Below are 13,453 nucleotides of genomic sequence, written 5' to 3'. Positions count from 1 at the left end.
AGCTGCACAGCATTTGTTCACCGCCGCCGTCAGTGTCAGCCAGTTTGCCGTGGCATACGGAGCTCCATCGCAGTCTTTAACACTGGTAGCATGCCGCGACAGCGTGGACGTGAACCATATGTGCAGTTGACGGACTTTGAGCGAGGGCGTATAGTGGGCATGCGGGAGGCCGGGTGGACGTACCGCCGAATTGCTCAACACGTGGGGCGTGAGGTCTCCACAGTACATCGATGTTGTCGCCAGTGGTCGGCGGAAGGTGCACGTGCCCGTCGACCTGGGACCGGACCGCAGCGACGCACGGATGCACGCCAAGACCGTAGGATCCTACGCAGTGCCGTAGGGGACCGCACCGCCACTTCCCAGCAAATTAGGGACACTGTTGCTCCTGGGGTATCGGCGAGGACCATTCGCAACCGTCTCCATGAAGCTGGACTACGGTCCCGCACACCGTTAGGCCGTCTTCCGCTCACGCCCCAACATCGTGCAGCCCGCCTCCAGTGGTGTCGCGACAGGCGTGAATGGAGGGACGAATGGAGACGTGTCGTCTTCAGCGATGAGAGTCGCTTCTGCCTTGGTGCCAATGATGGTCGTATGCGTGTTTGGCACCGTGCAGGTGAGCGCCACAATCAGGACTGCATACGACCGAGGCACACAGGGCCAACACCCGGCATCATGGTGTGGGGAGCGATCTCCTACACTGGCCGTACACCACTGGTGATCGTCGAGGGGACACTGAATAGTGCATGGTACATCCAAACCGTCATCGAACCCATCGTTCTACCATTCCTAGACCGGCAAGGGAACTTGCTGTTCCAACAGGACAATGCACGTCCGCATGTATCCCGTGCCACCCAACGTGCTGTAGAAGGTGTAAGTCAACTACCCTAGCCAGCAAGATCTCCGGATCTGTCCCCCATTGAGCATGTTTGGGACTGGATGAAGCGTCGTCTCACGCGGTCTGCACGTCCAGCACGAACGCTGGTCCAACTGAGGCGCCAGGTGGAAATGGCATGGCAAGCCGTTCCACAGGACTACATCCAGCATCTCTACGATCGTCTCCATGGGAGAATAGCAGCCTGCATTGCTGCGAAAGGTGGATATACACTGTACTAGTGCCGACATTGTGCATGCTCTGTTGCCTGTGTCTATGTGCCTGTGGTTCTGTCAGTGTGATCATGTGATATATCTGACCCCAGGAATGTGTCAATAAAGTTTCCCCTTCCTGGGACAATGAATTCACGGTGTTCTTATTTCAATTTCCAGGAGTGTAATTAAGTATACGTATGCTATAAACTCAATCGTTCCACGTCATATCGATAAAAAAATAGTTCAAATCATCTATGGAGCATGTAACTTAATAACTAATTTACGGAGTCATTGCAGGACCCTGATACACCCTGACACAAATGCTGCATAAGACTTGAATTAAATGCATTGAGATAAAGTGAATGGATCGATGAAGGTCAAATTAATGGAGATAAAATATGCAGTGAGACCTATAAAACGAAGTTAGATGTATTGTAAAAGGTATGTTGAATCCGTACCCCCAGTGGTGCTATTATGTCCTCACAACTACAGGGGGGAGCCTGCGGTAACAGTGTTCCTAAATCACAGGGGGAAACATCAGCGCCGCGCGGGTTTAGCCGAGCGCTCTAAGGCGCTGCAGTCGTGGACTGTGTGGCTGGTACCGGCGGGGGTTCGAGTCCTCCCTCGGGCATGGGTGTGTGCGTTTGCCCTTAGGATAATTTAGGTTAAGTAGTGTGTAAGCTTAGGGACTGATGACCTTAGCAGTTAAGTCCCATAAGATTTCACACACATATGAACATACACTCCTGGAAATTGAAATAAGAACACCGTGAATTCATTGTCCCAGGAAGGGGAAACTTTATTGACACATTCATGGGGTCAGATACATCACATGATCACACTGACAGAACCACAGGCACATAGACACAGGCAACAGAGCATGCACAACGTCGGCACTAGTACAGTGTATATCCACCTTTCGCAGCAATGCAGGCTGCTATTCTCCCATGGAGACGATCGTAGAGATGCTGGATGTAGTCCTGTGGAACGGCTTGCCATGCCATTTCCACCTGGCGCCTCAGTTGGACCAGCGTTCGTGCTGGACGTGCAGACCGCGTGAGACGACGCTTCATCCAGTCCCAAACATGCTCAATGGGGGACAGATCCGGAGATCTTGCTGGCCAGGGTAGTTGACTTACACCTTCTAGAGCACGTTGGGTGGCACGGGATACCTGCGGACGTGCATTGTCCTGTTGGAACAGCAAGTTCCCTTGCCGGTCTAGGAATGGTAGAACGATGGGTTCGATGACGGTTTGGATTTACCGTGCACTATTCAGTGTCCCCTCGACGATCACCAGTGGTGTACAGCCAGTGTAGGAGATCGCTCCCCACACCATGATGCCGGGTGTTGGCCCTGTGTGCCTCGGTCGTATGCAGTCCTGATTGTGGGGCTCACCTGCATGGCGCCAAACACGCATACGACCATCATTGGCACCAAGGCAGAAGCGACTCTCATCGCTGAAGACGACACGTCTCCATTCGTCCCTCCATTCACGCCTGTCGCGACACCACTGGAGGCGGGCTGCACGATGTTGGGGCGTGAGCGGAAGACGGCCTAACGGTGTGCGGGACCGTAGCCCAGCTTCATGGAGACGGTTGCGAATGGTCCTCGCCGATACCCCAGGAGCAACAGTGTCCCTAATTTGCTGGGAAGTGGCGGTGCGGTCCCCTACGGCACTGCGTAGGATCCTACGGTCTTGGCGTGCATCCGTGCGTCGCTGCGGTCCGGTCCCAGGTCGACGGGCACGTGCACCTTCCGCCGACCACTGGCGACAACATCGATGTACTGTGGAGACCTCACGCCCCACGTGTTGAGCAATTCGGCGGTACGTCCACCCGGCCTCCCGCATGCCCACTATACGCCCTCGCTCAAAGTCCGTCAACTGCACATACGGTTCACGTCCACGCTGTCGCGGCATGCTACCAGTGTTAAAGACTTTTTTTTTTTTTTTTTTTTTTTTTTTTTTTTTTTTTTTTTTTTTTTTTTTTTTTTTTTTTTTCACTAGCTGCTTATATTTTATGACCCACCGTCTAATTTCTTATGGTGGGTCGTATATTGCCACTTAGCCGCTGTGACTGGGTCCGGGGTCCGCAGTGACTTAAAGTAACACCACACCGGCTCCCGTCCCCACTCACACCGTTGCCCGTGTCCCGCCACGTGGAGGCGGGCTCTGTTTAGATCCATTTGTTATCTTTTTTTTTTGTGCAGCATTAGAAAAACTTATAACTAATACAAAATCAAGTAAGATATTAATAAACAAAACGAAATTAAATATTTAGAAAGAAGGAAGGAAGAGAACTGAATAGAGAAGTTATATGTATAATATGGCCCGTCACCTGGTTGTGGGCTGCGGCCCGGGTCTTGGAATGACCATCAAGACGCTGGCCGTTGCTCACCATGCCTTTAACATCTACCATCCTAAAAACTACCTTAACTAGAAGAGATTAGGGTACGTTAAAGCTAGAAACTAAGACTAAGACCTCCATGTCCAGCCTGCTAAACTATTTACGATATACAATAGAGAGGTAACTGATTTTGTGCTTGGCTCAAAGTTGCTAATGAAAGGGTACTCGTGGTAAAAGTAATAAGGTAATGACGCTAACGGTTTGTGTTGAGCCTGCAAGGCTCCTAGTAGAGTACATCAGGCGCAAGCACCTCCCGGCCCCGTCGACAACACGACCTGAACGGTGGTTTTCCCCGATCTACCATAGGTATCCGTCGGGTTGGGCTCAAAAGAGAGGAACCACAATTAAGATCCTTCCATCCAGGACGTGCGCCGCCTCTTACCAGGGGGGCGTAGGTCCCTTGAAGAGGTGCCCAACTTTAAGCTTCAGATGAGAGGTTCTTAGTATAGTGGAGGTTGAGGTATAGGCTGTGTAGGTTGGTTGTACAAACAGTTCACACTGAGCCAATGAGACTTACAATGATACGTGGTGTGGCAGTTAGCACCTTCCGGCCCCGCCAGCAACACAGCCTGAGCGGTGGTTTTCCCCGATCTACCATAGGTATCCGTCGGGTTGGGCTCAAAAGAGAGGGACCACAATTAAGATCCTTCCATACAGACTGTGCGCTGCCTCTTAACGGAAGGTGTAGGTCCCTTGAAGGGGTACCTAGCTTTAAGCTCTTATTGGACATGGAGATGCTGTAAACTATTTATATATACGGTGCAATCTGTTTTTAGGATTGTGTGTGACTTGTGCACCTCTTGTCGGTTGTTCCACTCTGTTCTTTGAATTTGACTTGGTTGACACTATGGATCATCCGCGCTGGACGCTTCAATATCTGTGTTGGTGCCCTGGTCTGTATCTGTTTCTTCTTCATCACTCGTGGTGCTAATCATATCTGTATCCCCCTGGGCATCGTGACGTCTGTTTGGACCGACTTGCCTTCGGTAGGGTCTGTTGCGCAAGTATTCTATTTGTTGGATCTTCGAGATTTCGTCCGTTAGTTTGTTGAGTTCAGTCCACCTTTCCGGGTCGCGTATTATGGCATGTAGTTCGTTCTGTGTGTTCAGGCGATTTATGTGTACTGTGTGTCTTGTGTTCGTGCGTTGTCCGCAGAAGAAGACAGTATGTTCAGGGGAACCTTCTTCCCCGCATGTGCATCTATTAGTCTGCTGCAGACTCACGCGGTACAGGTGCGTGGGATAAGGGCCATGTCCTGTGATGAAATGTACCATACCGCGGCTGGGATCAATATGTTTTAGTTTTAGTCTTTCCCGGATGTCAGGGAAGAAGTTGTAGACACGGCGGCCCTTATCGCTGTTGGCCCACTCGCTCTGCCAGGTATCCACTCGCCATGCTCTGAGTTGGCGTGTTGTCTCAATCGGTACACCAGTGATCTGCCGAACCTGGTCTATTCTCCCCATCCTAAGCCAGTACATTGCTGCGCGGTACCTGATGGTGATATCTATGGGGAAAATTCCCATGACGACACATAGTGCGTCATTTGATGTTGTATTGAATGCCCCTGTTAGTCGAAGTAGAACACTTCTTTGGCCTCGACGTACAATGGTTCTGTTGGTTGAGAGATTTAACCTGTGGGCCCACGTACTGGCAGCAAAGCATAGTACTGACTCGAAGAGAGCGCAATGGTATGTTCGTGTCACTGACAGGGGTAGTCTGAATTGCTCCGAATTAGACTGCGATGGAGCTCCGTATGCCACGGCAAACTGGCTGACACTGACGGCGGCGGTGCACAAATGCTGTGCAGCTAGCGGCATTCGACGGCCAACACCGCGGTTCCTGGTGTGTCCGCTGTGCCGTGTGTGTGATCATTGCTTGTACAGCCCTCTCGCAGTGTCCGGAGCAAGTATGGTGGGTCTGACACACCGGTGTCAATGTGTTCTTTTCTCCATTTCCAGGAGTGTATATGAAACATCAACTATTTCGAAAATACTAATCAGGACTGGAGGCGTGCTCAGATGTGTAATAGTTATAGCGTCTGCTCACGGGAAACAGGGAATTCGGGTCCCTGTTACGATCTGGCATTAATTTTCTAGTATTACGTTCATAGTCCTTAAAACCCAAAAATCAGCATACCTGGTGCCGTTTCACATCATTGCATTTCCGTTGATTTCACACCCAACGACGCATTAATTTCATTTCAGTGAATTTAGTTCTAGTCTCAAAGTACTCTTTGCCCGTCATAGTATTTTTCATTTTTTTAAAATCAAAAATGGTTCAAATGGCTCTGAGCACTATGGGACTTAACATCTGAGGTCATCAGTCCCCTAGAACTTCGAACTACTTAAACCTAACTAACCTAAGGACATCACACACATCCATGCCCGAGGCAGGCTTCGAACCTGCGACAGTAGTGGTCTCGCGGTTCCAGACTGAAGCGCCTAGACCCGCTCGGTCACACCGGCCGGCTTTTTATTAAAGTCCTGACTTATACCATATGACTAATTTGTTTTTAAGAAGGTAGAACCTCAGTGACGTGGCGCAGTAGTTAGCACACTGGATTCGCATTCGGGAGAACGAAGGTTCACATTCGCGTGTGGCCGTCGAGATTTAGTTTGTCATTTCCCTACGTCGCTCCAGGCAAAAGCCGGACGGTGCTTTTGAAGAGGGTGCGGACGATTTTCTTCCCTGTTCTTTCGTAATCTGAGCTTTTGTTCCGTCTCTAACTACCGCGCGGTCGACGGCACATTGAAATTAGAAAAACCAAAGCTCTCGTACTTACACCGAGACTGGACGTAATAGATTCTGGAACGCTAGAAGCGGACTTTACTGACCGCTCAAGCCGATCAATTGCAGAGAACCGTTGCGCAGTACAGTAATTTCGCAGCAAACGTACAAGAGAATGACTCACGTGTGGATAGGCAATTGGGACACCGCGAGAGAGCGGCCATAAGAAGTCCTCTAACTGTAGCAACGCTGAAGCGCAATTACGAAGGAAAGCGAAACACACAGCGGCTTATTTTCCCGTCGAGTACACATGGATTCCGTCCCTCCAACATAAACTACAGAAAATACAACTGGAACCGACGATCAGTGAGAATGCTTCGGATACCATTACGAGAGCAAAGTAAGGAATTTCTTGTGCCGCTTTAGATTTTCCTGGATTGTCTGGCACCATGTGAACGATGCCACTCGACTGAATACGCGAGAAGAATTAAAATGTAAGTAACTTTACGTATATCAGAAACTACATATACATCCACATCAATATTCTTCCGCAAGCCACCTAACAACATTTGGCGGAGGGTGTGTTCCAATCGCCAATGGCGGGTAGGAAGAAAGACTGTCGTTGCCCCTCTGTATTAGCTCTAATTCTCGGTTTTTTTTTTTCGTCGTGGTAATTTAGTATGTATGTGGACGGAAGTAACATGTTGTCCAGCCCTTCCCACAAAGTACTCTCTCGAAATTTCAATAGCAGACCTCTCCGTGATGCAGAACACCTCTCTTGTAGCGCCAGGTACAGGAATTTCTTGAGCATCTCTGTACAGCTGTTGCGCCGGCCAAACGACGCCGTGACGAAACGCGCCATTGTTCGTTGTATTTTCTCTAGCTCTTCTATCAGTCCTACCTCGATAGAATCCCTTATTGATGAAGAGTGTTCAAGAATATGTTGAAAAAGAGCCTTGTAAGCCACTTCTTACGTGGATGAGTTACATTTCCTTATGATTCTTCCTAAGAATCTCAATCTGGCACCTGCTTTTCGCACTGTTTGTTTTATGTGGTCATTCCACGTAAGGTCGCTTTAGACAGTTCCTCCTAGATATTTTACGGTAGACAGTGGTCCTGGCTCAAGAAAATTGTTCAAATGGCTCTGAGCACTAAGAGACTTAACTTCTGAGGTCATCAGTCCCCTAGAACTTAGAACTAATTAAACCTAACTGACCTAAGGACATCACACACATCCATGCCCGAGGCAGGCTTCGAACCTGCGACAGTAGCGGTCTCGCGGTTCCAGACTGAAGCGCCTAGAACCGCTCGGCCACAACGGCCGGCTCTCGGAATACTTCAAAGTCGATTTTCTTGAGAACTTTTGAGTGTTGAATCGAACGGCTTTGGATGACTTGTATTTGGTTCCTGCTCTTCACGCACTATAAATATACAAAAATACACATATCCGATAGTTGTGTGGCCTCCTTGCAAGACACAGGATTCACAGAGTAAAGGTGCTAACCGTCCGGCTCTCTACGTTCCCTAAATTGAAATTCGTTTGAAAATCCAGTATCGTCTCCCTTCTTCGGATCTGAATTGAGCTAATAGTCTCGCTAACGATTAATGATGTAATTCCGGGTATGTGATTCATCTCCCTCTCTCGTAAGGTAGGCTTCTATGTGTTACACTATACGAATAGGTAAAAGGTAACTCTCCTGCCCCTACACGGAAATTATTTACCCCGTCGGTGTACAAAGCTCTGTGCGTATTTCTTCACGGTAAGGGCACTGTGCTGACGAGTACGCATAGAATCTGCCGAGTCCCTTTTTGTCTCTCCGAGATTGCGCAGTGTTACGGCACTGCACTCACATACGAGTGTATGGCAGTTCAAATTCCCGCCCAGCCGTAGATTTTAACATTTTCGGTGGTCTCCTTTGAAGAGTACACAGTTGGTTTCCTTGTCCAGTCCAAGATTGTGCCACTCCGATTGTTCTCTGAATCTTGAGGACATCAAGGTGTTACGTGGCGAGTTTTTATACAAGTCACTGCCATTTTGAAATAAACAAAAAAGTGCATTTTGAAACAATTTTATTAATATATAAAAGCTACATAATTTTCCACATAATTTCCACCAGTATAAAGGCATTTATCATAACCACCAACGACCACCTGAATTTGAAATCTTTTTCAAAATGCAGCAGGAGTTGGTTATCCTGAGCGTCAGCTAAGAGCTATATAAAGGGTTACCACATCGTTTCCGCCAAAGGATGCGATGATATCTTATGTACAATGAACCACAGATGGACGAAAATTGCCACGGAGGGGGGAAAAACCATCTCAAATCCAGATCTATTAGACAAGGAATAAATAATGCGGCGTCTGTTTTCTTAAACTTTTGTATTACCTTTCTGCATCAAGTTTTCAGTGATAGCGGGTTTTCGCACTTTTTGTTCTTTACCATCTACATTAGTCAGCCATTAAAAACTTTACTCCGATTATTTTTTCCATTCTATCTTTCATAGCGTTTTCTCCATAAACTTCACCAATCTGATAATGAACTTCGACGGTTTTTAAGATTTTTCTACACACAAAACTAATCTCTGCGTGTATTTCACAGTCGGCAGGGTTTTTAGTTAACTGAGATATATTACGTAAAGGCAAACAAGCGCGGACGAAAGCTTTCGTTATGACACCCGTGGGTAGCCAATGCACGCAGTTAACAGCGCGCATATGTAAGTCGCCAACGGCATCGCCGCTACGCTATACTAAGAAAACGGTATTTTCTTTTTAAAAAAACTAAGCGTCACAAAGCTGAAATAACTGAGAAAACCGGCATTCCGAAGTGCCAACACCTAAATACGAGTCCCGCAACCTTCCAGTCTCTGACCTCTGGATGTTGTGGCATGCGACCACAGAATAACCGGCCCACAGGGCGGAGACCATCGTTGTCGAGCACGTCACGTAATCCTGGCTTCGTGCAGAATACATTAAGTGTCGCCTTGCCTCCGAGGCAGTCCTCAGATGACAATGGAGTACACAGCCCGGTACATCCCCGGATCCTTAGAAGGGCAGACGCCTGGAAGCTTGCCCAATGAACGCCTCACGGTACTTGCGTACATTATGTAACCAGAAACTGTGGCGGTTCAGTATCTCATCAGCTATCAAAGATGATGGCGTAAGAAGTTCGTAAGCTACTACGGACCAAATTAACTGTCGCAAAAAGTCAACAATGATGGCCCGGATCACAATCAATGTGGACAAAAGTGAACAAAAGTCCATGCGAATGGACAAAAAGATAATTTTAGAAACAAAAAAGATAGAAAAATAACTTTAAATAATGGTGTCAGACAAAGCATCTCGAATTTTTAACATTTATGTGTCATCAAAGAATACCTTCCATGGCACTTGAGGGACCTGTAGAGGATAAAAACTGAAGGGAAGGCCAGGATTGGAATACAACCAAACCAACAAATAACTGAGGACGTAGTTTGCAAGCGCTACTCTGAGATGGAGAGGTTGGCTCAGGAGATTAGGAACTGATGACATCAGCAGTTTGGTCTATTAGGAATACACACACACACACACACACACACACACACACACACACACACACACAGAGAGAGAGAGAGAGAGAGAGAGAGAGAGAGAGAGAGAGAAGAGGAATTCATGGCAGGCAGCATCAAACGAGTTAGAAAAAAACAAATGGCTTTGAGCACTTCGGCACTTCTGAAGTCATCAGTCCCCTAGAACTTTGAACTAGAACCTAACTAACCTAAGGACATCACACACATCCATGCCCGAGGCAGGATTTTGGAACCTGCGACCGTAGGGGTCGCGCGGTTCCCCATTCGGATCTCCGGGAGGGGGACTGCCAAGGGGGAGGTTACCATGAGAAAAAGATTGAATAATCAACGAAAGGGTAACGTTCTACGAGTCGGGGCGTGGAATGTCAGAAGCTTGAACGTCGTAGGGAAACTAGAAAATCTGAAAAGGGAAATGCAAAGGCTCAATCTAGATATAGTAGGGGTCAGTGAAGTGAAGTGGAAGGAAGACAAGGATTTCTGGTCAGATGAGTATCGGGTAATATCAACAGCAGCAGAAAATGTTATAACAGGTGTAGGATTCGTTATGAATACGAAGGTAGGGCAGAGGGTGTGTTACTGTGAACGGTTCAGTGACCGGGTTGTTCTAATCAGAATCGACAGCAGACCAACACCGACAGCGATAGTTCAGGTATACATGCCGACGTCGCAAGCTGAAGATGAACAGATAGGGAAAGTGTATGAGGATATTGAAAGGGTAATGCAGTATGTAAAGGGGGACGAAAATCTAATAGTCATGGGCGACTGGAATGCAGTTGTAGGGGAAGGAATAGAAGAAAAGGTTACAGGAGAATATGGGTTTGGGACAAGGAATGAAAGAGGAGAAAGACTAATTGAGTTCTGTGACAAGTTTCAGCTAGTAATGGCGAATACCCTGTTCAAGAATCACAGGAGGAGGAGGTATACTTGGAAAAGGCCGGGAGATACGGGAAGATTTCAATTAGATTACATCATGGTCAGACAGAGATTCCGAAATCAGATACTGGATTGTAAGGCGTACCCAGGAGCAGATATAGGCTCAGATCACAATATAGTAGTGATGAAGAGTAGGCTGAAGTTCAAGACATTAATCAGGAAGAATCAATACGCAAAGAACTGGGATACGGAAGTACTAAGGAATGACGAGATACGTTTGAAGTTCTCTAACGCTATAGATACAGCAATACGGAATAGCGCAGTAGGCAGTACAGTTGAAGAGGAATGAACATCTCTAAAAAGGGCCATCACAGAAGTTGGGAAGGAAAACATAGGTACAAAGAAGGTAGCTGCGAAGAAACCATGGGTAACAGAAGAAATACTTCAGCTGATTGACGAAAGGAGGAAGTACAAACATGTTCCGGGAAAATCAGGAATACAGAAATACAAGTCGCTGAGGAATGAAATAAATAGGAAGTGCAGGGAAGCTAAGACGAAATGGCTGCAGGAAAAATGTGAAGACATCGAAAAAGATATGATTGTCGGAAGGACAGACTCAGCATACAGGAAAGTCAAAACAACCTTTGGTGACATTAAAAGCAACAGTGGTAACATTAAGAGTGCAACGGGAATTCCACTGTTAAATGCAGAGGAGAGAGCAGATAGGTGGAAAGAATACATGGAAAGCCTCTATGAGGGTGAAGATTTGTCTGATGTGATAGAAGAAGAAACATGAGTCGATTTAGAAGAAATAGGGGATCCCGTATTAGAATCGGAATTTAAAAGAGCTTTGGAGGACTTACGGTCAAATAAGGCAGAAGGGATAGATAACATTCCATCAGAATTTCTAAAATCATTGGGGGAAGTGGCAACAAAACGACCATTCACGTTGATGTGTAGATTATATGAGTCTGGCGATATACCATCTGACTTTCGGAAAAGCATTATCCACACAATTCCGAAGACGGCAAGAGCTGACAAGTGCGAGAATTATCGCACAATCAGCTTAACAGCTCATGCATCGAAGCTGCTTACAAGAATAATATGCGGAAGAATGGAAAAGAAAATTGAGAATGCGCTAGGTGACGATCAGTTTAGCTTTAGGAAAAGTAAAGGGACGAGAGAGGCAATTCTGACGTTACGGCTAATAATGGAAGCAAGGCTAAGGAAAAATCAAGACACTTTCATAGGATTTGTCGACCTGGAAAAAGCGTTCGACAATATAAAATGGTGCAAGCTGTTCGAGATTCTGAAAAAAGTAGGGGTAAGCTATAGGGAGAGACGGGTCATATACAATATGTACAACAACCAAGAGGGAATAATAAGAGTGGACGATCAAGAACGAAGAGCTCGTATTAAGAAGGGTGAAAGACAAGGCTGTAGCCTTTCGCCCCTACTCTTCAATCTGTACATCGAGGAAGCAATGATGGAAATAAAAGAAAGGTTCAGGAGTGGGATTAAAATACAAGGTGAAAGGATATCAATGATACGATTCGCTGATGACATTGCTATCCTGAGTGAAAGTGAAGAAGAATTAAATGATCTGCTGAACGGAATGAACAGTCTAATGAGTACACAATATGGTTTGAGAGTAAATCGGAGAAAGACGAAGGTAATGAGAAGTAGTAGAAATGAGAACAGCGAGAAACTTAACATCAGGATTGATGGTCACGAAGTCAATGAAGTTAAAGAATTCTGCTACCTAGGCAGTAAAATAACCAATGACGGACGGAGCAAGGAGGATATCAAAAGCAGACTCGGTATGGCAAAAAAGGCATTTCTGGCCAAGAGAAGTCTACTAATATCAAATACCGGCCTTAATTTGAGGAAGAAATTTCTGGGGATGTACGTCTGGAGTACAGCATTGTATGGTAGTGAAACATGGACTGTGGGAAAACCGGAACAGAAGAGAATCGAAGCATTTGAGATGTGGTGCTATAGACGAATGTTGAAAATTAGGTGGACTGATACGGTAAGGAATGAGGAGGTTCGACGCAGAATCGAAGAGGAAAGGAATATGTGGAAAACACTGATAAGGAGAAGGGACAGGATGATAGGACATCTGCTAAGACATGAGGGAATGACTTCCATGGTACTAGAGGGAGCTGTAGAGGGCAAAAACTGTAGAGGAAGACCGAGATTGGAATACGTCAAGCAAATAATTGAGGACGTAGGTTTCAAGTGCTACTCTGAGATGAACAGGTTAGCACAGGAAAGGAATTCGTGGCGGGCCGCATCAAACCAGTCAGTAGACTGATGACAAAAAAAAAATACTAAGGCTCTAGTGATACATGATAATACGTTTAACAACTTTATTTATTCCACTTCCTTGAGCACTGTATCATTTAGGATCTACGGAATGCACGTCCGTGCCTCAGTTTTCTTACTGTTTTTCTGATGTGTTACACGTCCTCCGCGCCTTACCTCTTCTCCTTGTAGATGTGGTAGTTGACGGCGCGCGCCATGAGGATGGCGACCATGGGCCGCAGCGCCTTGCCCTGCCCGTCGAAGTAGTAGCAGGCTATCGTGTTCAGTTCCGGCTCATTCGTGTTGCGGCCCAGCTCCTGCAACAACACGCAACCGGCTGCTCAGCTCTCTCACCCTCGCCGATCACCTCGTCTGTTTACACAATGAGCTGACAGAAGTCATGGAATAGCAATATGCTCACATCTAGATGACGGTAGAACATTTACATTGATACTCTGCATTTAAGTGCCTGGTAAAGGGTTCATAAA

At 46.8% G+C, this 13,453-nt stretch overlaps 1 protein-coding gene across 2 annotated transcripts in view; it reads right to left on the bottom strand.

The window, feature by feature from the left end:
* Window positions 1-13,453, bottom strand: part of LOC126428129 (all trans-polyprenyl-diphosphate synthase PDSS1) — an 804,750-nt gene that overhangs the window by 176,668 nt on the left and 614,629 nt on the right. For both annotated transcript variants that reach the window (XM_050090031.1, XM_050090032.1), the window contains one exon: window positions 13,143-13,282. In XM_050090031.1, coding sequence (XP_049945988.1) covers window positions 13,143-13,282 — 140 coding nt within the window. The remainder of the gene's footprint in view (window positions 1-13,142; window positions 13,283-13,453) is intronic.

This window comes from Schistocerca serialis, chromosome 12 (assembly GCF_023864345.2).
Source record: "Schistocerca serialis cubense isolate TAMUIC-IGC-003099 chromosome 12, iqSchSeri2.2, whole genome shotgun sequence".
In the NCBI taxonomy this organism is placed as follows: domain Eukaryota; kingdom Metazoa; phylum Arthropoda; class Insecta; order Orthoptera; family Acrididae; genus Schistocerca; species Schistocerca serialis.
The sequence above is the reverse complement of the archived record's forward strand: the minus strand, read 5'-3'. Positions and strand labels throughout refer to the sequence as shown.